General features: G+C 47.4%; 1 protein-coding gene across 1 annotated transcript in view; it reads left to right on the top strand.

Moving 5' to 3' along the window:
* SMAD3 (SMAD family member 3) overlaps positions 1-23,514 on the top strand; it is a 74,443-nt gene extending 50,929 nt beyond the window's left edge. Inside the window, exons 2-9 of the mRNA XM_055002329.1 lie at positions 4,187-4,380; positions 4,552-4,686; positions 6,005-6,079; positions 8,354-8,404; positions 9,301-9,513; positions 11,891-12,028; positions 14,391-14,535; positions 16,741-23,514. Coding sequence (XP_054858304.1) covers positions 4,187-4,380; positions 4,552-4,686; positions 6,005-6,079; positions 8,354-8,404; positions 9,301-9,513; positions 11,891-12,028; positions 14,391-14,535; positions 16,741-16,864 — 1,075 coding nt within the window. The 3' untranslated portion in view covers positions 16,865-23,514. The remainder of the gene's footprint in view (positions 1-4,186; positions 4,381-4,551; positions 4,687-6,004; positions 6,080-8,353; positions 8,405-9,300; positions 9,514-11,890; positions 12,029-14,390; positions 14,536-16,740) is intronic.
* The last annotated feature ends 1,018 nt before the right edge of the window (positions 23,515-24,532 follow it).

The following is a 24,532-nucleotide window of genomic DNA, read 5'->3' as shown; positions in this document are numbered from 1 at the left end:
AGCATCTGAGACCCCCTCCCTACAATACAGCCCACCTATCTGAGTTAGTCAACAGCTTCTGTCTTCTGGTTCCAACTTCAGGTGCTTGAAGCCGGAGTAGACTGCCCTTTTGTTCAGCAGCCCCATTTTGGATATGCCCAAGGGTTGAGCTAGAGAGTTAAGAGACTACCGTCCACCTTCTCTGGTGAAACCTTTCCTTGGATCATGTACAGAGCAGAGATGGGATTGTATCGGAGAAAATGGAGCCTCTTCTAAAGAGGGAGCTCGTGGCGTGTTAGACTGGGTCCAGCTTCACATTTTCAAGAGGTTTTGACAGTTGTAGTGAGGTCATGTCCAGCGTTGCCACACAGTGTAGGAGAGCGCTCCTGAAACTTCTTTGAGAGACACAAGCTGGCTTTCGTTCTGTTTCACTTTATTTGCATATTATCCCTTTGCTTGCTAAAAACAAAAACACAATACCGGAAGGACTTGGCAGATAAAGGAAGTCGGGGTGAGGGGGCGGGCAGAGATGATGTGAATTTTGATAATGTATTTATATTCTTGCCGGTCTTAAACTGAAAGCAGTTTTCAAGTATTGAACACCAATAGTGCGACACAGTATCCACCTCAGCCTAGAACGGGAGACATCTCAAGATGTTGTGACAGGGCTACAAATATTGAAATGCCTTTTTCTTACACTTCTCAGGGTCTACAGGTGAGGAGCAGATGGATATTGCATTTTTCTTTTCGGGGACCTGCGATGCTGCCTCATACCAAGACAATATATTGGCCTGTCTAGCGCAGCACTCTTTGTTGTGCCCGGCAGTGACTCAGAGGCATTTCCCAGAATGTGCAACCCCGGATCCTGTGAGCCTCCAAGCTACCTTCTCTCCTTCTAGGATCTTTGCACGCGGAGGGTTCCCTGTGGTCTCGGTGCCACCCTGCAGCATTTTTTTCTACATCCTCATTTCCCATTTGTCATCTTTCTGCGTTTCCTTCGTCGTGTCTCCCTACTTTCTCAAATTGGATCAAAAGTAGCGGCGCAGAAGGACGACACACGGGAAATGAGGACTTGAGGAAACTCTGAGAAAAAATCCTCTGCTGGGCCGTTTTCACATGACTAACCTGCTTCTGTAACGTTGTGGAACGTCACGCAAAAAATGCGGGAGATAGCGTCTTCTCGCGAGCTGTGCAAAACTCCCGCGAGAAGACGCTATCTTCCGCGTTTTTTGCGTGACGTTTCTGCCACGTTACGGAAGCAGGTTAGTAGTGTGAAAACGGCCCTGGTCTGTACATAAGCTGTGACCTCTGTGTAGAAAGACTCTTAATTACGCTATTTGTATGTTTGGTGGGTGATGAGATGCAGGAAACGAGAGTTCATTCGGGGTTGAAATAAGTGGGTTGAAGAACTCTGCAGCTGCTAAAGCAGGCCTTTGATTCCGTACCAGACTGGAGGGGAACAAGCAGTGATCTTGTTACTACATGTTTATGCAACTTTATATCAAAATGGGCTCTGCTTTCTCTGCTTTGACTGGCAATGGGGCTGTAGAGTCTTGGTCAAAAAAGATCTCTCCTGAGAACCTCCCAAGTGGAGATTGAACCCGAGGCCTTCTGCAGGTGCTCTGCTCCAAACCTTTGGCTTCTCCCCAGAGTAATCCATTCTCTGGGTTAAACAAACCATTGGGTTTTTGCCACCTGTATTAAAGGAGGCAGATTCTTAATTGCTTACTCTTGTTAGGGAGGGAGGGACAAAGGTCTAGAGGGTACCAGCACTCCACCTTGGCACTCCACCTTGTGCCCACATAGATGCTTGTCCTTGTCTTGTAGCCCTAAGGGCTGGAAGCTTGCTTTAAGAAAAATGAACGAACGCTGCGGCTCTCACAATGCAGAATTCAGCACCAGCTTTAGCACACAGGATTGCAATATAGCCAGAGTACCAGATCTACCCAGGAGATGCTGAGAAAGAACCATGTCTCTGTGGTTCTCCTGTGTTTAGGACTGATTTTTTCCCCCTTTCTTTCTTGGAGCTGGTGACTGCACATTCTGGCAAGCGAGCTTTTTTTTAGTAGTCCTTGGCCTGCCCCCAAAGTGTACCACCCTTTCACTGTGTCTTTTGCATGTGTTTTTGTCCGCATGCGGATCTAGCTCTGCTTCATAAGCTGGGCCATGCTTCTTGGGGAGCAGCCCAGAAAAACCACATGGGGCCCCGCCTTCCCCAAACGCCTGTATGTCGCGGGACAGCCTTGTTTTCCACATCATCTCTCACTTAAGATGAAATGCAGAGGGAGGTGGGGAGGTCTGGGACGTTCGGTTTGGTTCAGTTTTAGCATATGGGAGCGCACATTTTGTTTCCTGCCACAGGAAACGGTGTTGCCGATGCTGGAGAGGGTGGGCCGGCACCGGAGCCTCTCATGAGGTGCTCAAACAGTGAAATGGGATTGTTGCCAGTTGGCCATGGGTTGTGGCAAAGCATCCTGGCTGGCATGGGTTCCATCCCAAATACAGAACCAGTGAGCCAGTGTGACTGTCTAATGGTAGATAAGGGAACAGGGCAGTGTCGAGCTGTTGGGTTCACTTAAAGTTGTGGGTGTTGTTTGCACTGCCTTTGACCACAATAGTTACCGTTTTGAAAGCCCACCTTGGGAACTGTCGACACAGGTGGGAAAATGCTGCTCTTTTGCGCATTGAACCTTCTGCAGTTCCCTTTGCTTTTGTACAGAATGTTTCCTATGTTCTGTTGCAATCTCTTTAAAACCCCTTCGAGTGATGTATTTCAACAACAGTGGAATATATCAATGCGTTCTTGGTAGTTGCTGTCAGGTTTAAGAATGTTTTTTCTCCGGCCTGCGTTTCCCAACTTTTCTACTTGGCTTTAAATTGAGAAATGGCATTCTGTACTTTTGTGTACCTTTTATTGTTGAGCAGCTTTCGGGAAAAGATGTTTTGTGTTACCAGAGTCACAGCAATCGTGCGACAGGCAGGCTTTTTAAGAGCCGAACACAGTGTGTTGGCCTTACTCGTCATTCCTTTAAGTCAAATCAATAATGCAATGGCAGTTTTAGCCCAGATGAATCACTTACGAAGATGTCAAGGTTTTTTTTCCTTTCCTTGTATTCTAAATGGATGCACGGGAGTTTATTTTGTTTCTTAAATACTGGTTACAGTTGCATTGTTCTCTGGATGTCTTATGCTGCCCGATTGAATTGTTTTCTATGTTTTGTAATCTGCTTTGAGCTTCAGTGAGAAAGGTGGCCTATAAATGAACTAAAATAAAACCAGCCTTTTAAACTGTTTCTACAGAGATCAATAACCAGCTGATAGTTCCCATAGGTTATTGCAGCGCTTTTTTTCTTAAAAAAAATGTTTAGGGGTACTCTGTTTGACTCAAGAAAATCACCATTTTATAGTTCAAATTGGAAAAAATAAATGCAGTCAATGGACAAAATTACCAAGAACATGCATCACCTCATATTACACAGCTCACTGTGCCACTCAATGAGGTTATAGGCCAACCTTTCATCAGTAAAACACCACACTACTTCACAGATTAAACACTCGCTTCCATCTGAGACTCAGGAAACGCCGTGAAAGGAAATGACGTCAGAAGACTGTCGGTGATGAGAATTATGGGTATTGCCAACCAAGCCCCTCTATAGTGACACGTGCACACAACCAAAGAGTTTCGGTATAGACAAACTCTTTGCACTCTTTGTGCAAAACGTACACAAATACACAAACTGGTTGCCCCCATCGAGGGTAGCAACAAGACTGACCAATCACCATGCTAGATTCCAACTACCAGAGCTCCAAGTGGCTTAGAGAAGACTTGTTTTTATTTGTCTGCACCCTAACGATCACCGATTATGCCAGCGATCTCGGTGGTGTGTTCGATGCTCAAAGTCGTTCCATTTGTTGTAAGACGAACAGCGCTCCCAGTGAGTTTAAATATAACTAAACATCTTTGGTGCCAACATACGCTACATAAAACTTAACAAATCACATAAATATCCATAATACGTTTGGAGTTGGTTTAGTGGGAATTCCAACATTTTAAAATTTTTACTTTCTCCCGTTAGATTCACAAAATGTTTAGGGGTATGCGTCCCCCCAGAAAAAAAGCACTGGGTTATTGTCTTATTAAAGTGCAAAAGCAAAGATCAGAGATTTTCATCTTTCTCTTACTCCCTCTCTGCCCCCGCCCCCACAGATCATTGGATGGCCGACTGCAGGTCTCCCACCGGAAGGGACTGCCTCATGTCATCTACTGCCGGCTGTGGCGGTGGCCAGATCTGCATAGCCACCACGAACTGCGTGCCATGGAAATGTGCGAATACGCCTTTAACATGAAGAAGGATGAAGTCTGTGTGAATCCATACCACTACCAGAGAGTGGAAACACCAGGTACTGTAGGCTCCCCCAGGATGGACTTGGATGGGGTTGATGAACACAAGGTCTCCTTGCGGGGAAATCAGAAGCCACAGAATGGAGGGGCCGGTAGGAGCTGTGTGATGCCAAAGCATGTTGCTGACATTCTTACCTTGGCCGTGTCTTCCTTTCTTTCCGTCTCTTCAGTTTTGCCTCCAGTATTGGTACCGAGGCACACAGACATTCCGGCTGAGTTCCCTCCGCTGGACGATTACAGCAATTCCATTCCAGAGAACACTAATTTCCCAGCTGGCATCGAACCACAGAGCAACTACATTCCAGGTACTGTAAAAGTTTCCCCAGAAAAGAGAAACAGGCAGACCTTGAGGGCAGGAATTGCAAAAGGGAGGCTTTTAGGCTAAATACAGAAAGGGCGTTTTCACAGCTCTGCCGTCACAAACTGCACTGACTTACACCTATAGTATTAGAGAGTGAGTGCAGTGATTAGAGTACCGGGCTGTGACTGGGGAAACCTGGGTTCAAATCCCCATTTAGTCACAAAGCTCACTAGGTGACCTTGGGCCTGTCACACACTCAGCCCAACCGACCTCCATGGGGGGTTAAGAGAAAAATGGCGCACAGGATAACCACAGGAGAAGGGAATGTCATGGAAAATAATCACTCAGTCCAGGTTTAAAGAAGCTACAACGCTTTACTGAAGCGGCTGCTATTCTACCAAAATAGATACACACACAGTTGTGGTGCAGTTGCCATTTGTAAGTTACAGAGCAAAAAAAGTAGTCATTGGTTTATCAAAGTAGTAAGGTACATCTTGGTAATACGTTGCTTGTTCATTCATAGTAAAGCAAACTTCATTGGCATCATACCCCTCTGATGTTTGCTTACATGCAGCTTAATTCTTTATTTTTATTTTTTAATTTATTTTTATTTTTTTAACCCGCCCTCCCTGCAAGTGGCAGGCTCAGGGTGAGGTACAACGTTGATCAAAATACAACTTAAAATCAATTATAAAAACAGATAAAACAAGAGAGGCACAGAAAGGGAAAAATAGCAGCAACGTAATTTACATCCACCTGCTTATCTCTAACTTTCTCAGACTGCTGTCAATGAAGCTCTCTCTCCCTTCCACAAAAAGGCTATTTTAATACATTGTAAAATGGCTTAAAATATTTTAAAGAACATCACTTCTGGACTGTGCATACAGCTGTTTCTGGGGAGGCAGGGGTGGGATTTGCCTTCTATTCTGTAGTTTGCTACAGTGCAGAGAAGAGAACTGTAGTTGTCAAAATCTCCAAAGGAGCATGGAGGAGCCTTCCTTTGAAACGGAAATTCTGTCCAGTTCTCTCTCCCGTACAAACATTCCTCTCCACATTTGTAACCTCCGTCTCGGAGTCTTTATGTGGCTAGAGAGCCAGTGAGCCCCGCAAGACAAGGTTCTCCCAAGGCCTGGTTCTTAGGCACGCCTCTTCCACACTAGAGTTTCACACCCATAAAATGAGAAGAAACAGTCGCTTAGCTCCAGCGTTGTTATAAGGAAGATTTACTTATTAAGCCCTTTGGAGAGTTAGAAGTTTGGTTTTGACAAAGAGATGCTGGTGTATCTAAAGCCTTGCATTTTGTGTCTTTTCCTAATTTGCAGAGACGCCCCCGCCCGGCTACTTGAGCGAGGATGGCGAAACCAGCGACCATCAAATGAACCACAGCATGGATGCAGGTAGATGGCGCTTGTGACGGCTTTGCGGCATGGATGGAATTGTGTTGCCGGCTCTTCTTACAGATCCTTCAAGTCCATTTGCCCATCTCCTCGTTCTGTTGTAGCTGTCAATGGGGGTTAAGTCAGAATTGGCGCACGGAGCATTTAGGACCAAAAAAGGGAGGGCTTCGCCTGGTGAAAATCTTGCTTTGAGTTTGCCGTCTCCTTGGGCCGAAGAATGTATGTGGGATTCTAAAATGAGGAATGGCATTTATCATCTTTCACCATAATGATACAGGTGGAAGAAGGCTGGTGTGGGAGTTTTGGTAGGCCCGTGCACAGCCCTGTTTGGCAATACATTTTTGGCATGTACAATTATTGGTAATGTGGTCAACATTGGGGGATATAATTTACTTGAATTTGCACTGGCTAGGGATGTATATCCACAGAGTAGCCCTTTGATGTGCAAAGCGGCACCCATTCTCCCGCCTTCCCTCTTTTATTCTTTAACTCTAGGCATTCTCAAACCTTTTTAAAACGCAAATGTTTGTAAGATAATATTTTTTAAAAAAACTATGCAAGGAGATGTAAACGTGTTGCATGTGCTCTGATGTTTCAGCCATGTGTGATTGATGTCCATTTAAACATGTTCTGAATGCCCAGAAGCGGTTTAATGAAATGGATTGAAAGATGATACATTAATATTGTAATTGTGTAGAAAAAAAATTGGCAGCTACTGAGAGAGAAACTATACGAAACACCCGGGCGTGAGTCAGGTCCCGCAAGGTTCCCTGGGTATTGTAGTCTTACAAAGAACAGCTGCTTCATGTGATTCTCGGCTGGGAGAAGAGCTATGGGGGGGGGATTCTCTCTCTGTCTCTTGCAAAAAGCATTGGCTCGGGTTTCCCTCCGGGAGCTCGAGGGTGGGGGTGGACGTACCAGGAGGCAGGAAATCCTGGGCTGCTTTTTGCAAGAGAGAAAGAGAATCGGCTATGCGATTCTCTGCCAAGGAGAAGAGCAGTGGGGAGGCTTTTTGCAAGAGACAGAGAGAGAATCCCTCTCACTGGTCTTCATCCAGCGGTGAATTGCATGGAGCAGCTGTTCTTTGTAAGACTACACTACCCAGGGAACCTTGCAGGACCCGACACGTGAAGAACATGTGTCGGGCATCTCATATCGTTTGGCTCTGAGAGGGTTTGTAAACCCTGCCACTGTGGTTTATTTCTGCTTCACTTTATTTTTCAACTTTATTTTTCAAAAATTATAACAGATTATAACAGGTAAATAGATAAAAAGCTTACAATTACAAGAAGCTCAGCAAACGATAAACCACACAAGAAGCGAAGAGTAGAAGCGATACATTTCTAACGGAGCCTGAAAGTGGCGAGCTTTGGGCTTGTGTACCGAGACAGCGAGACTGCCCAGTGACCTTTCAGCTGCAGGGCTCAAGGGACAGCCCTCTGTGGAAGTTCTTCTGCATTGGCCTGCTGAACCATGCGGGAGCTGGAGGAAGCCAGTGCCGCTTGTTTTAATGGGATTGGTACAGTAAAACTGCTGCTGGACCCTGAGACGCCCGCTCAGCCTGGCCGATACATGTGGGTGGCTCTGGGAGAACCACTGCTTCTCTGCCTCCACCTCATTTGTGAAATGGACACAGTCAGGGCTTTTTTTCTGGGAAAAGAGGTGGTGGAACTCAGTGATGTAGCGTGTGTTGCCAGCACAGGGGGCAACTCCTGGCAGCAAGTGGCACTCCTGGCACCACATGCATGCACGCTTTTCACACATTCCTGGGATCGTGCAGGGCACGGCCGCCCCCCAGGAGCCTGGTCTCGGCTCCAAGGACAGGAAATCTCCTGTGCTGACTGGCCACGCCTGCTGCTTTGCCACCCAGTGCGCCCTTGTGGGCAGGAAGGCTCCCTTCTGCCTCTGGCCAGGGAGAAGCACTCAAGGAAGAGGCGGTAGAAGCAGCCCTTCCCTGGCAAGCTGGGGTGTGGGGCCTGCTCCTGTTTTGCCACCGCTGAGGCTTAGCGTGCTGCGAAAGGGCTGGGCACCTTGGGCTACACATAGGGAGGAAATGGGATCAGGGGGTCGGGCCACCAGACATGTGATTACTTTCGAGAGGTGCCGGACCTGTGTTCCACCATGTTCCTTCTGAAAAAAAGCCCTGGACACAGTAGAGAATTTACTGCAGGGATTGTCACAAGAGAGCGAGATTGGCTTCTATAATAGACTGGGAATTGTGTTGCTTTTCTCTCTCCACTTGCCTAACTATTACTGCTTCTTTATTTTCTGTAGGTTCTCCAAATTTATCTCCAAACCCGATGTCCCCTGCACACAACAATCTGGGTAAGGATGGGTACCATTTGGGACTGGTTCTGCGGGAAGATGCCTGATTGACAGATGGCATTCATAGGTTTGAATGAGCCAACTTCACAGAGGTGAAGCACACTGGCATATGGCTCATATTGCCACTACTGGGGGCGGGGGGGGGGCAGGACACCAGAGTCATCTATTTTGTAGCATAGTAAGGACTATTTTGATGAATAAAACCTGTGTTGCTGAGCTGCTGTGATATAACAAAATGTTCACAAGTGTTCCAACTCAGCCAATAGATGCTTGCATATAGTTCAACTACTGCCGGGGAGTGAGGATAGTGAACGGTCAATTTTCGGCTAAGCTAATCAAGCCTGAGGATAGGAGTTGCTTTATGGGGAAGTACAGAGATGAAAGTTCAGAATGCATTTTAAAAACTGATGGGAAAGCAGTGCCAGGGAGAGGAAGCACTGCAGGTTTTATATGTTGTCGAAGGCTTTCACGGCCAGAGAATGATGGTTGTTGTGGATTTTCCGGGCTCTATCGCCGTGGTCTTGGCATTGTAGTTCCTGACGTTTCGCCAGCTGCTGTGACTGGCATCCATATGCAAAAGAACCTCCTCAGGATACAGTGAATCATTAGCATTCCATTAGCATTCCACACCCTGGGAAACTCTTACAGGATGACGCAACCCAAACCCACCTTCCTGAGTAGATATAAATCACCTGCTAACACCTTCTCCACAGTTCGACACCGAGAGATCTCTGTCTTTTGGTGCTACACCTCTGAAGATGCCAGTCACAGCTGCTGGCGAAACATCAGGAACTACAATGCCAAGACCATGACCATACAGCCCAGAAAATCCACAACAACCATCGATGCAGGTTTTACTTCACCTGGTAGATCTCGCCGCTTTTATTCCTCTGCAGATCTGCAGCCTGTCACTTACTGTGAACCCGCTTTCTGGTGTTCTATTTCCTACTACGAGCTCAACCAACGAGTTGGGGAGACGTTCCATGCTTCTCAGCCCTCTATGACTGTGGACGGCTTCACCGACCCTTCTAATTCGGAGCGCTTCTGCCTTGGCTTGCTGTCAAATGTGAACCGCAACGCAGCAGTGGAACTCACCAGGCGGCACATCGGTACTGTCTCTTGTCTTGTCAGGATAGGCTTGCTAGGAGCGGGACGAGATTGGATTGCTGTTCTTGAATACAGGTCTAATTATACTAGACAACCTGGATTTATTTCCTTGTGCGGTGTATGTAGCAATTAAGGTTTTGAGTGCCAGCTAGGCAGGGGCATATTGGCAAGATAAAACAGCCCAGCAGCCCCTGTCCAGTTTGGACCTGGTGGGTGATGACAGCATGGGAAGAGCTGACAATTAGTCCCCCTCCTGCCATCTCTGTTGGCCACATCCAAGCTGAGCAGGACTTCCCCGCCCCTGTGGCACTGCCAACACAGTTGGGGCTCGGCTGGCTGATGAGGTAGCAGCCCTCTGGGACATTTCCAGATGCCAGTCCACCTTGCTGCACCTCTGCTTCTTCCATTCCTCCCAGGTCTGTCCTTGTTGCATGGTCATCTCACCCAGAGATGACTAAAATGTTTGCTTCTATGTACTGATATAAATTTTTCAGAAATTTTGAAGCCACGGGCAACGCCCCCCCCCCCGAAATTTGGAGGAAAATTGAAATATATGTAGTGTGTACTTGCCTGTCATATGGTGATTGAGATGGGCGACCTGTCCAAATTGCCTGTGTGGCCTTCTGCCATGGAGGGGGGATTCCCCCCCCAACTCTGTATTTATCTATAATTGGCCACCCTGCCTACAGGTTTGTTTAGGCTGAATGGGCTGATTCAAACAAATGTGTGCACAGCTGTCTTACACACTGCATTGTTAATCGCTGGTTTTATATTTATGCTGCCAAGTTTATTATTGTATATTTATTGTCTATTTCACACTGTCGTGATCTGCTCTGAGCCTGCTTGTGGCGAAAGCGGAATACAAATGTAATTAAATAATAAATAATAGGAGGTCTCTTCCCTTGGGCCTGCGCACAGCAAAATTGGAAGGCCGCAAGTGGATTTCACAAGCCCACCTCTCAAGTCTCATAACAATCCCCAGAGTTCTGCTTGTTGTTGCCACCGAATGATCAAGCTTTGCAGGCGATTCAAACAGCCCATTTTTTGCAGGATGGTGCTAGGGTGCCAGGCAGGAGTCCTCTGTGAGACAGCCCCCTTTGGACAAGCTAGCGAGCAATGCTGGGAGAAACTTCAATCCTTTGTTGATCTTTCAGGCGGTCCCCTACTCAGGGCCTGCAACCTGGCCCTGCTTGTTGCGGTGTGGCCAGTGTCAGGGGACTCGGCCTTCCTAAGGACTATCAGTGTCTAGCTAAGTTCCGCACTCTTGTTTGCAGTGGCTGGGCAGGGGTTTCGCTGAGAATATGCCCCCTGTTGGAAAGTCTGGATGAGAGCCAGGACGGAGTGTGCTTGTGCTGTGGCTCAGTGGTAGAGCTTCTGTTTTGCACGCAGAAAGTCGCAAGTTCAGTTCTTGGCCTCTCCAGTTAAAAGGATCAGTTCGCAGAAAATGGGAAAGATGAAAGACCCTGGAGAGCCACTGCCACTCTGAGTACGCAAGACTGACTTGGATGGACCGATGGTCTGATTCAATGTAAGGCAGCTTCATGTGTGCCACAGACTAGTGGGCAGCTGTGAATAGGATGCAGTTCAACAAAGACAAGTGCACAGTATTACATCTGGGCCACAAAAAGGGAAGCACAAATACTGGATGGGGGATACACTTCTTGGCAGTAGTATATGTGAAAGGGATCTTGGGGTAAGAGTGGACTGTAAACTGAATATGAGCAGTCAGTGTGATGCGGTGGCAGAAAAGGCTAATTCAATCTTGGGTTGTATCAAAGGGGCCATAGCGTCGAAATCGCAGGAGGTCATAGCCCCTCTCTATACTGCCTTGGTCAGGCCACACCTGGAGTATTGTGTGCAGTTCTGGAGGTCTCACTTCAAAAAGGATGTGGACAAAATCGAGAGGGTGCAGAGGAGAGCGACAAGGATGATCAGGGGTCTGGAGACTGAGCCCTACGAGGAAAGGCTGAGGGCCTTGGGAATGTTTATTCTGGAGAAGAGGAGGTTGAGGGGGGACATGATTGCTCTCTTTAAATATTTGAAAGGCTGTCATTTGGAGGAGGGCAGGGAGCTGTTCCAGTTGGCAGCAGAGGGTAGGACCCAAAACAATGGGCTTAAATTACATGCACAAAGGTACCGGCTGGATATTAGGAAAAACTTTTTCACGGTCAGAGTAGTTCAAAGGTGGAATCAGCTGTCTAGGGAGGTGGTGAGCTCCCCCTCACTGGCAGTTTTCAAGAAGAGGCTGGATGAATCTTTGTCAGAGGTGCTTTAGGCTGATCCTGCACTGGGCAGGGGGTTGGACTAGATGGTCTGTATGGCCCCTTCCAACTCTATGATTCTATGACTGCTCTGACACTGCTGCTTTTTGTCTTTTAGGGAGAGGAGTGAGGCTGTATTACATTGGAGGGGAGGTGTTTGCTGAGTGCCTTAGTGACAGTGCCATTTTTGTTCAGTCTCCGAACTGTAACCAGCGCTACGGCTGGCACCCGGCCACCGTGTGCAAGATCCCACCAGGTAACCCTTCGTTTTTGCACAAGGCAGGTCTGTGTTTTGAAGAGTCTTTTCATGGTTGCTGCTGTTCTGTTGTCGAAGCTGTATGGATGAGGTCCTACACCTGGGGCTTCCATGGAAACTCCAGAGAGCTTTCCAAGGAAGAATGGACTAAAAGCAGGGCTGCGTATATGCTGTGATTCTGCACAAGCAATCCGAAAGCACAGAATGTGGCTTTGGGAGCAAAGTTCAGCTTCCTAAAAATCCATCTTTTATTAAACGAAAAAAAACCCTTCAAGTCTCTAGACCTCATGACTAAAGATATACTTCAAAGTATGTAGATAATGCCTGGTGAAGGCTTCAAAAGGGACTAAGGGAAAATCTCTCTACTTAAGAGATCTGACACGTGAAGAACACGTGTTGGGAGAGGCAATGTTAGCCAGGAAGGGTAGTTTAAAAAGACAGAGCTGGCAGCAGGGCAAAGGCTTTGCTGTACACTGGAGCTGTGTGAAGGGGCTGTGAAATGCCAGAAGGGAAACTTCAGCCCATTATAACCTCTCCAGGTCCAAGCCCAGCTCTGGAAGGCAGCTCCAGCCCATTTATAACATCATCATCATCATCATCATCATCATCATCATCATCATCATCATAGATTTATATACCGCCCTTCAGGATGCCTTAACACCCACTCAGAGTGGTTTACAAACTATGGCATTATTATCCCCACAACAAAACACCCTGTGAGGTGGGTGGGGAAGTGAGAGTGCTAGAAGCTGTGACTGACCCAAGGTCACCCAGCTAGCTTCAAGTGGAGGAGTGGGGAATCGAACCCAGTTCTCTAGATTAGAATCCCGTACTCTTAACCACTACACTAAACTGGCTCTCATTTCCATTCCTTGCTGCCCTCTGGTTGCGATCCCACACAGTTAATGAAACTGACAGAGCCTTTGGCTAGGTGAAGGTGAAATGAACAAACCCTCTGAGGAGCGATCTCTGCCGGCTATATCGTTTTAAACTATGCTTCCCAGCTAACATTGCATCTCCCTACACTTGACAAACACGTAGAGGCGTCTTGTGCAGAGCGACTCTCAGATTACTGGGGGACTCAGCGCCTTTTGAAGTTGCTTGTCCCACCCATAGACAGAGGAAGCAGAAAATCAGCTTCGCAAATTAAGAAATCGCTGCAGTTTATTCCACAGCTGGGTGGACAGCTTTAAAAGGGGATTAGACAGATTCAGGAAGACTAGGTCTACCGGTTGCTACTAGCCATGGTGACTAAAGGGAGCCTCTACATTCAGAGGCGATGAACCTCTGAATACCCGTGCCAGGAGGCAGATTCAGGGAAACGCCTCAGCCTCTGTGCCCTGCTGCTGGCATAGAGGCTGAGTGAGACAGGATCCTGGACATAGATGGGCCACAGGTCTGATCCAGCAGGGCTGTTATATCGCCCAAATAACTTACTGCTCCTGGACCTCATTGACACTAATGCAGCTAGAGCTGTCTGCTTTGGAGAATATTTTAGCCCAGGACTTAACTTCTCCCTTAGAATCAGGGGATTGGAAAGGCCCTGCATGGTCATGTAGTCCAACCCCCTGCACAATGCAGGAAATTCACAACTACTAACCCACCCACACCCCCAGTGACCCCTGCTCCACGCCTTCTGCCCCCTTATGATCCTCTCACTATTGAAAAGCAGTATCCTTCCCCTAAATGCAACCTCAGGCTTGTTCCTAGAGCAGTCGTGCCTCCCCTAGTAAGCTGGTTTGGGCCTGAAGAGTCTAAACGTTAGTTGCAGAGGATGCTGGAATCTGCCCCAGGGTTCACACACAGTCCGTGTTAAGTACTTTGCAGGCCAGCTAGGCATTATTATTGTGCTGCCTGAAGGCACACCCTAAAGAGACACCCCAAACTTCCTCATGGCTGCCATTGCAGGATAATAGGGTGGGATGGGTGCACAGGTGGCAGGAGGGGAAAAGGTTTTGTAGCCGTTGAGGATCTTCCCACCAAGGAAGTCTGACCAATTGTGGGGTTCCTTGGAATACACCCTGAAATCCACTGCCCTAAACGTGTCCTGGAAAAGCCTACATTTATTCTGAAAGAGCACTGATGTTTTGGGGGCAGCGTTTTGCTTTTGTTTAAGGCAAGCTTTTGGTCTACAGTGAAGTTGAAATTTTTGCCGAGATACGGACAGGAGTGAATCGGGAGCGATGTTAGTAAAATAAGGTTCCAGTTTCAAGTTTTTCACCTTCTGTGCAAGGAGCGCTCTTTGTATTTGCAGAAGTTTTGATTCTGTGTGCGCGCACATGCATTTACACAGAAACATTTAAAAGCTAATGCATGAGACCCTCCGTAACACGCTGACCTTTCTTGTTCTGTCTTCCAACAGGCTGTAACTTGAAGATTTTTAACAACCAAGAATTCGCAGCCCTTTTGGCACAGTCTGTGAACCAGGGCTTTGAAGCCGTCTATCAGCTGACCCGAATGTGCACCATACGGATGAGTTTCGTCAAGGGCTGGGGGGCGGAATACAGGTCAGATCCCTTTGTCCAAAAATGTAGGGGAGGATCTTGGCACCCTCCTCCCCTGGGGAACGCAGGACACACAGCGTCCTGAGTTTTCCAGCTTCCTTCTCCTGCTGATCGCTTTAACAAAGACATGGGAGAAGCGGCCAGTTGGGCGTACAGTTAGGGTGTGTGCCGGGTGAATGCTGCATTGCAGTCAGCATCAAGGACCGCAGTCTCCACTCGAGTCCAGAATGGGTGGCAGAAGTCTTGGTGGTCCTTATGTGGTGGTCCTTATGTGGTGGTCCTTATGTGTCTTGGCTGGTTGTAAGATCATCTCCGTACAGCTTGTATCCTCTGTCTCTTTAGAGATTGTTGGGATATGGGCAGTGTGATTCAGTCAGTCGATACCTTTTATTGGCATTCAATTAAAAATAAAAAACAATTTACGCCGAGAAGGACAAACCAAGGATACATCAAGATCAGCTGGCAATTGCAGAGGGTGCTATGTGGATTAGGGAGTATATGCAATTAACCATATACTCCCTAATCCACATAGCAATTGAAAGATACAGTGGAGCTGTATGTGTGATATTGGGGCGCTGACTAATCTTCCGTCAGATTGACCCTGTCGGTTAGACAACAGGGGCTAATCAAGGAGTCCGGCACATGGACATAAAAGTCACAATAAAATAGAACACGAGTTACTGATTCCGGTTGCCTCCTTCCACAAGGACAGAGTCTTTTAAGACAGGGAATGTGAATCTCCCAAACAAAATTTCAGGGCAAAACATTAAAACGTGCAAGCATAAAAGCAGTTTGATTTTTCCAGGGGGCATAAGGGATCTCAAGAGCATATTTTTAAAATCAGTGAGGGGAGGGACCGTTTGCAGCCGGGGGATATAAACATGGACATCCAAATTAATGTTATGCAAAGAGGCAGTGGGACGGGTAGGGTGGCATTGCTGCTTGGTCGAGCTGATCTCGGCCTGCCAAAGGTTCCCTCATGCTTTGCTCCTTGCAATCCACGGCCCTGTTCAGAGGGCCCATCCGGCTTCTGGGATCAGCTTGCAACCATGAGTATGAACTGGAGCGGAGGGCTGTCAGGTTACTTGGTTCAGTTTCTCCACTTCTCCAGATGTTTGGAGTCCATTTTGTCTTGAAATCGGCCCACTCTCCGCCCAGGCGGTTTTTCGCCTTGGCTGATGGCCACAGTTCTTAACAAGATCCAGATGACTAAACAGTGTGGAGGAAAAATACGGCCTCTTTAGTACTGGTGTACTGTACGGAGCATAGTTTGTACTTAGAATAATGCAAGCCCTCTCTTGATGTGGGAAACTTCAGTGCTGCGAGAATCTCCCTTCTGATGCTTTTATCTGAGCATAACCCCATCAATCAGTTGAGCCCCCTTTTTTGCTCTTTTTAGGCACTAGAGCAGGCAGTAGATACACTATGCAGGACTGGCTGCCGGAGTGCCCCCTCCAACAGTACGGCACAGCCGGCCCTCCTTTGGGAACCAGTGTGGCTCTTCTCTTTGAAGATTATAGGCCAGCCAGAATAGATTTGGTTTATGGTTGCAGGGATTCTTGGAAGTACGGCTAGCAGCCGTGAAAGGTGTCTCGGCACATGCCGGCAAACCTTGCAGGTAAGATTTAGCACAGCACAGGCAGAGGTGGTCTAGGGCCCCTGTTCTTTTACCAAAGGCCAGCTTCAATCCCGTCAGAGTTGAGGAATCTTAGCTAAAGAGTGAGAGCGGAACTACAAGTGACAAAAGGCACAGGTTGGACACTTGTCAGCTTCCCTCAAGTTTTGATGGGAAATGTAGGCAGCTTGGCGGAATGTTGGACAAGTGACAGTTGAAAAGTCCATTGGACAGCAGTTGGAGAGCCAAGCTGCAAGACCAGGACGCCTACATTTCCCATCAAAACTTGAGGGAAGCTGACAAGTGTCCAACCTGTGCCTTTTGTCACTTGTAGTTCCGCTCTGAGACCAGTTTGTCAGGCCTGTGCACTGGGGAATTTTGTCACTTGCTTGAGAAGCAGCTAACATGCCACAGGATCTGGCCTGTTTGCTCTCCGGTTGTGCAGGCCTGCTCTGTGCTCTTTCCCCGGCTTAATAGATGGGGGGGAAAGCTGCACAAAAATCATACGGGTGGAATCGACGTGTTTTTTGTATGCTCGTGCACATTGTGGGACACGCACAGGCACGGCAGTGATTCTTTCTTCTTGCTCGTAGGCGCCAGACGGTCACCAGCACTCCCTGCTGGATCGAGCTCCATCTGAATGGCCCGTTGCAATGGCTAGATAAGGTTCTGACCCAAATGGGCTCCCCAAGCATCCGTTGCTCCAGTGTGTCTTAAAGTGGTACCCATCGCTGAGCCCACAGCCAAGACTTTCGAGCAAAGAACTTTGTCCGGCTCCTGGCAAAGAACATATAGCTGAGAACTGACTTGCTTTTATTTTTACAGGGGAAATAGTCCACACGCCCATAAAAACCAGCAGTTGGGACGCTGAAGCCACAGTCTTCCAAACACAATACCGAGCATCAACTCCCTCCTTCCTTTGGTGAAACTTTGCTCTAGTGCTGTGGACATGGACAGCGGCTTCACTGTACAAGGTGGATCTTACCTGAAACATCAGCTCTTTTCATACATAGACTTTTACGGAAGATATTTTGACAAACGGCCAAGTCGGATGGACTCCCAGTTTAGCAGAGCAAGATTGGGGTAGAGTCCCTGGCCCTTTGAAAGAGGCTGTGATGGTCTGGGTGTCTGCTGGTATAATTGCTCTTGACAGCAGTTCTCAGGGTGGGGAGAGAAAGGAAGAAAGACACCCCCACCCCCCCTTCATTATAGAGCATCACCCTGCTGTTGGGTGGTGGCAGCAGCAGCTCAGGAAAGTTAAAACCTTTCACATTCCTTCCATGTCTGCATTTCCTCCCATTTGGCCCACCTCTGCTCAGTTACTTGCAGCACGAGAAAAGTGTCATGGATTGAAATCCATAGCCATTAGAGGTGGGGGGAAGAGTTGGAATTAATTCCTCAAGAGAAGAAATGTCTCATTTCTTGCAGTGTGGAAAGCATGAACTCTGTTGTTGCAGTGATCTCAGAGATGGGGTTCATTTGAAGCACAGGCACGCACGCGCACGTACAAAGCCCACTCACCCCTCTACCTCTGTACTTGTTTTCACGTTGCTTCTCCCTTTGGGGTTGCTTATGAAAGCGGGATCTTGCCACTTCCTGTGCCCTAGGCTTTGTATTAACTCCTAAAGTTCTGAAAACTCAGCAGAAGAGACCCTTGGTGGTGGGCTGGCGTGCTTCCCCGGTCCTACTTTAAGGAGCTATCAGAGGATCAGCTGGAAATTAGGTGAACCAGAAACGGGTTACAAACAAATGGTCTAGGATGGTTTTAGACCCGAGGATGATTTGGAGTGCTCTTTCGGTTGCTTTCAGTCACGTAACTGTCCTGTGGGAGTGAATCCATTCCTCTCCTCTGCAGAAATGCATGTTGGAGAGTATGTCTTCAAGATTAAGTAATCAACAATGAATGCACAAGATTAGCTCCCAGGTGGGGCCGAAAACAGATTCATAGCGATTCTCTTGGCTCAGTTTAAATGCACGTTTTTGTGTCGAGTGCTCGGTATTCTGATCAATATTACACAACCGGTGTGTGAGATTTTTTTAATTTGAATTCAGTCAAGACTTAGGCTGGATTTTTGGCAGACTTTGGGAAATGCAAAATTAAACCTCTTCCTTCCTGACTTCTGAATGCTCTTTTGTAGCCCAGAAAAGCCAGTCAGACCCTGGGCGTGGCAGATGCGGCCTCTGGCTTCTCTGAACTCCAGAAGGGCTTAAAAGCTACCTGCCTGGACTGTTCTTAGAACTTCCTTTGAGACACCTGGTGGCATCTATTGGGTGACTCAAAAGAGCTGTTTAAGATCTGTTAAACAGATTCTCTGCCTGTGCAATTTGGTGCAATTTGCAAACATCTGGCCATTGAAATGGCAGTTAATCTGTTTCCACATAATGGATTAAATTGTTAAATCAATGTTCTGTAAGGGATGACTTAAGTGTTTGCCTCCCCAGATTGCTTAAACAGAAATGGCATCCTATTGGTACATGATCCGCAAGGAACTTGGTGTACTGAAGGCTTGGCTGCTGTGAAGATGAGTCTGCAAGGGGGGGCTTGTTGAAGGAAGTAGGGTGGGGCCCAGGAGAGGGTGCTTGTCCAGACCACAAGACGTATCTGAAAGCGGGAAAAGCCAAATGTATTTGCAATAGGAAAACAGCGGTCCTCTGCGCTGTATTGCAGGCAATTTCCTTCGTGAAACAGCCTTGCTATTATTTACTAATTTTAGATCATGAATGTATAGATATTTCCCCCATGCCCCATCAAAAGGCAAACTAGAAGTGGCCACATTTGCATGCCATACACTCAGGGCTCATTTTGAGGGGGAACGCATAGGAACGCAGTTCTGGTAGATCTCCAAAGAGGTCACATGTCATGTGGCCCTGCCTACCTGATTTTAGGCCATTTTGGGCCTGTTTTGGCCAGGATTGGTCCCAAAACAGCCAGGATTGGGCCTCTTACAGGTGGTGGATCACTCTCCCGCTCAGCAGCAGCCCAGTTCTGACCATTTTGGGCCCCTTTTCAGCCATTTTCAGCCCCTTTTTGCCATTTTGGGTCCAATTTCGGCCCTGAACGGCCAGGATTGGGTCCAAAACAGCCAGGATAGGCGAGGTCAGGGGGTTGGCACATGCAAATCAGTTATGCTAATGACACACTTCCGGTGATGGCAAGGGGTGTGGCATATGCTAATGAGGTATGCTAATGAGTTCCTGCAGCTCTTTCTCTACGAAATGACCCCTGCATACACTTAAAAGTGTTCTGCCTGAGAAAGGGAACTCGGAATACGCCAATGGTTTGGCTGAACTGTGGAAGGAAAAAACCTGGCCGGGGGTATTGATGTTCATGTTTTTAAAACGGAACTCTGCCCTGTTGCAATGTTTATTGCGACGCAGAGTAGCCACTTCGAAGGTTGCTTTGCCGGCTTCTTCAAAATACCCGTAATTGGGGTTATGCGGATCTTTGCATTTGCTCACGTCAAAAATGTTTTGGCTTTAGCCGCAGGACTAATTTGAGTCGAGTAGCTGCTGTTGCGCTCCAGTGTGGCTTGGGGAGGTGGAGTATTGGGTAGTTATAGGATGGCCAGGTGTTTCCTACGCTTGATTCTGGGGAAACTCCCGTGTGGCTCTTTAAACGTTCACTCCTCATTCGTGCTTTGCCTGAAATGACGCTGTTGCCTAACGCAAGAAATCCCATTGTAGCCCATAAAACGTCAGCGAGAGAACCCTATGTTCAAAATCACATGAAATGGCATTTCCCCCTTTATTTCCAGCCTTTCATAGGCATTTCTCACAAGACAAGCTTTCTTTCATAGTTAATCACTTATTTGGAGAAAATTGCACATACCCTAGTGTGTGAGATGAACACGTGTTTTCGGTGTGTGTGCATGCCACAAGGACCTGCCACCCAACAAGGCTTCCTGCCATTGATGAAAGAGAGACAACAGTGTACAACCAGGATTTGTGCAGTTTCCTGTGTAAAAAGGACCTCCTTCCAGGAAATGTATCTTACGCGAAGGTCTCTTTCCCTGGTTGACTAAGATTGTGTTCCCTAACTGGTTCACTTCAGAAATGGTGCAAGGTATGTATCGCAACCTGCCGTCCATCGCCGGCAGTGATAATGCTACCATCGGCTTACATTGATGTAGGTTTAATAGCCTTCACCTCCAGACTGCAGACAGTTGCAATTCAGAATGGTAGCAGAGTCTTTTCTCAAGCACTGAGAGGTTTAAGGGCTCAGATCCTCTCTTAGCCCCCTCCCCCAGCTCCATGGACAGAGTCCGTGTTTCTTTTTAGGGTACACTCTTGAGCCATACAGACTGTTCTGCAGTTAACGTGTCTAGTCTGTCGATCCCTGCGACAGTTCCAAGTAGTTCATCTTTTAGCGGCTTCTTCATGAAGCAGATGTGCTCTTCTCTCCCAGATGCAGTCCAGCATCACTTATACAAGTGCACTTAAATGTCTCTGACTTGCAGCCATACAGGCATTCCTTGTGCCTTACAGCCCATGGCCAGAAGGCAACCTTGAACTGGCATGCCTCCGATGGTGACACAGTGGCCAGACAGGAGCTAGTACAGCTTCTCCTACTGTATGAGGCCCACCAGACTGGGGAAGGAGCAGTGGGAAGAGAGTTGCTTTCTCTTCTTCCCCTGGCCAGTAACAGCCCTCTTGCACGAAGAGGGTTAGAGACTCAAACGGGGTAGATTTCTACTCCCCTGCCCACATACAATGGTCTTCTTTATTCTGTGGAAGAAGGCAGGGTTTTCCCTCCTACCAGATCTGTGCATGTTTTGTTGTAGCACCTTAAATGCCAGGTGCAGAATTTATCAGGTGTGCTGCTTTGAAATGAGTCTTTGCCAAACCGGGGAACTGATGTAAAATCACAGCAGATGATGTGGAACATCACAACTCCCTTTTTCTGGCTGTGATGGCGCTTCTTGGACTCAGTTATGACACACAGGTATTAGCTCTTAATGACAGTATGTTGTATGCGTTTTGTTTCTTATAGTGTGGAAACGTGCTCATTCGTACACACTCCCCTTTTCGGCGAATGAGATGCCATGGGTGGGTAGAGGCATTAGGCTGTGCGCTTGCAAGCAGCTGCCTCACCCTCAGAAGGTCTTGCTTCTGTCCATGACACTTCATGTCCTGTTGGAATGCCTGGGCCCATTTTTGCTGACACTAATCAGAAGGCAATTGCAAGAACTTGGACAATGCATAGCATCCATTGGGTGCCTGTTGTTGGCAGGGCTTCGTTTTCCTGAGACTTGGGGCTCAAACCTGCCCAGGAGTTGCTTTTGGCCAAGCAGCCTCGATCCTCAATGTGGCGACCGATGAGGGAAATGGCCTCCACGTCTCCGTGGAGGCACACATCTGTTTACAATGACTTCCTATGTTCCTGGAATTTAAAACAGGTTCTGGGGCTGAGCCCCAGCTCAAAGCTCTGCCCCCACACTAGAAGGGCGACAGGGCGTGTGTGCGCGTAGCATTTAAAACTCTCTTTTACAGACCTTTGATATGTAGCACCACCGTATGCCTCTTTGATTCTATATGCTTACCCGTTTTGAAATCTCTTTTTAACAGCCTTCCTTGGCTGATGCCTGAGGACATGTCCTCTTTAGTTGCTGTCAAGAGTCACAAGGCAGACCTTTGGCTCTTCATCCCTTTCCTTTGGTCCGGCTGCTGGCAGGTGGAACCAGATGACTTTTTCATTGAAATGACTGTGGTGAAACTTTATTTTTGTCTCTTTAATTAATGTATTGACCAGAGTTGCAGTGTGTGTGTGTTTTGTATTTTTTTCTTTTTTGCTTGTTGTAGAATTGAGGCTGGTGCGTTTGGATTTAATTAGCAGCACTAATAGGTGGGGAGCTAAGGAAAAGGGGGTCCAAACCGGATCAGAGGAAGGAGGAGATTTGGAAGCTGGAAAAGTAGTTTGGAACGGGCTAGCTGAAACTCACCAGTGAAATGAGGCAACAAGTTAAGAATTCAGACCGAAGCAAGTCTTGGCATTGTCCCCTCCTGGCCCAATGCAAACCTCTACTTGGCAGCATTGAGAGCAAAGCATGACGGGAGCCTCTCTGGGACTTTCACACAGGTACATTGTAGGGTAAGAGGCAGGTAGTTCCAAAAGTTAACACTCTTCTAGGATAGAGTGAAAAACTATTACTCCTTTATATATAGTAACTGATTAATTTGAAATATACTTTTTATTTTACTTTTCCTAATTTATGTAGATGCTTTCAATAATCTGACAACTCAAGATATTTAAACTTTTGCCTAAAGGACACTTTGGCCCTGGGCTTCATTTGGAAGGAATGGTGTGGGGGGGGTGGGACCCAAGCTACTAATGAAGCCAGATTTGGACAGCAAAACTGAAGCACTGGGAGACAAAAAGCGGCATTCAGCCGAGTTGAACACTTTGATGCCCTGCTGCTATCAGTGGGAGAGTTAAACATACGGCCTACTCTTCTGTTTGAGGGAGCAGAACCCACCAAAGTGTATTCTAGAAAAAGACGTGTTAGTCTCAGGGAGTCACAAGTCTCCTGTACTGCTGTGGCCAACAGACTAACATGGTTACCCCGTTTGGAACTCCTTCCATTGAAGTCAGCGGAACATGTGTTCATTGTGCCTAGGTCATGCCCGACTATGACTTTTTCCTTCCCCCATTCTTAGGTTACATAACTGACACTCTTGGTGCAACCAGCCAGGCGCTGCTAATGTGCAACCTCTCCCTTTTGCATTTTCAATGCGCACAGCGATCTTGCCACCGCCATGAAAAACAGTCAAGTTGCACAGTGCCTGGTGCACCATCCTGCTTAACAGTTGACATTTCAGGTAGCTTGCCCACTGTTCCCAGTGTTTGAGATTGCTGAGCAACAAACCAGACCGACAAACTGTGCGGGATGGGATCCCGTAGATACCTTCCCTTTGCAGTGGTTGGTCTTTTCCCCTGGGGCAGAAGCCTCTTCGAGAGCGAAGGCTCCTTGTGCCAATGGGAAGTGGCACTGCTAGGGGAACAGACCCACAAGAGTCAACCCATTTACTGAAGAAATGATTTAGTCCAATTTTCTTTCACTCCAAAACAGTAGCTATTCATTCGAGTCTGCAGCCGTTTCAGGCATCACAGCTTTGAGGAGGAGATGGTTTGTCTTTCAGTTGGGGGGTGGGGGGGGGCAGCTTCTCTGCAGCTCTTATGATCCTTTTTGTTCACATCAGGAATCTGATTTCCATTTTATACCCGAGACTATATATTAAGCTTTTTACTTGTCATATAGCTTGTTAAACCTATTGCTATCGAAAGCTTGTAACACCCACGCCTTCTTATTGGTTATGTGAAATGTAAGTTCTATTTTTGTCATTCTAAATAAATGCTTAAATGATCTCTCTCTCCACTTTCTGGCCGAGTTGTCAAGTTAAAAGAGCAGCAGCTTCAGGCAGGAAGGGGCCAGGTTGGAAACGACCAATGAGGCAGACCCTCTCCTCTGCTGATGGGTCTGTTTGTTATCCTTTACTGTGCCTGAGCAGTCAGACAATTCACAGGAGGTATTTTGGGTACGGTCAGCCATCTTCAGCAGCAGAACTGTGCATCCGTCGTCAGGCAGGCTTGGAATCTGCACGAGTGCTGGCTTAATGTCTTCATCCACTTTTGGTGAGAATATCCCTCTGTGCCAAGGTAAATTTGCCACAAGGTCTCCTGAACTCAAGAGTCTCTCGACACGAGAAATCTGAGACATGAACACGTGTCGGGAGATGCAGTGTTAGCCGGGAAAGGTAGTTTAAAAAGACAGGGCCGGTGGCAGGGCAAGGGCTTTGCTATCCACTGGAGCTGTGTGAAGGGGCTGTGAAATGCCAGAAGGGAAACTTCAGCCCCTTATATCCTCCCCAGGTCCAAGCCCAGCTCTGGAAGGCAGCCCCAGCCCATTGTCATTCCTTGTTTCCCTCTGGTTGCGATCCCACACAGTTTTAGACTGCAGAGGTGAAATTGATAAGAGCCTTAGGGGAGACAAAGGTGAAATTGACAAACGCTCTGAGGAGCAATCTCTGCCTGCTCTTTTTAAACTACATTTCCCGGCTAACACTGTCTCCCTACACTTGGCAAACACACACCGAAGCATCTCGTGTAGAGAGACTCTTAGATGCTACAGCCCCATGGCTTTTCTAGACTGCTGTGACTTTCATCAGGTACTCAAAAACCCAAGCCTTTGATAACTTTATGGTGCAATCCATCACACACTTGCTTAGGAGCAAGTTCCCCTAGATAAACTACTTCTGCATAAGATTCATATTCAAAGGGGTGGGGATAACCAGAACTACATGCACTTTTCTAAACGTGGATAGACCATTGACTTGATACCTTTTTCTTCACTGCTATACATTGTCCCTGTTGTGCTAGTTGATGTAGAA

This window comes from Eublepharis macularius, chromosome 18 (assembly GCF_028583425.1).
Source record: "Eublepharis macularius isolate TG4126 chromosome 18, MPM_Emac_v1.0, whole genome shotgun sequence".
Lineage (NCBI taxonomy): Eukaryota > Metazoa > Chordata > Lepidosauria > Squamata > Eublepharidae > Eublepharis > Eublepharis macularius.
The sequence above is the reverse complement of the archived record's forward strand: the minus strand, read 5'-3'. Positions and strand labels throughout refer to the sequence as shown.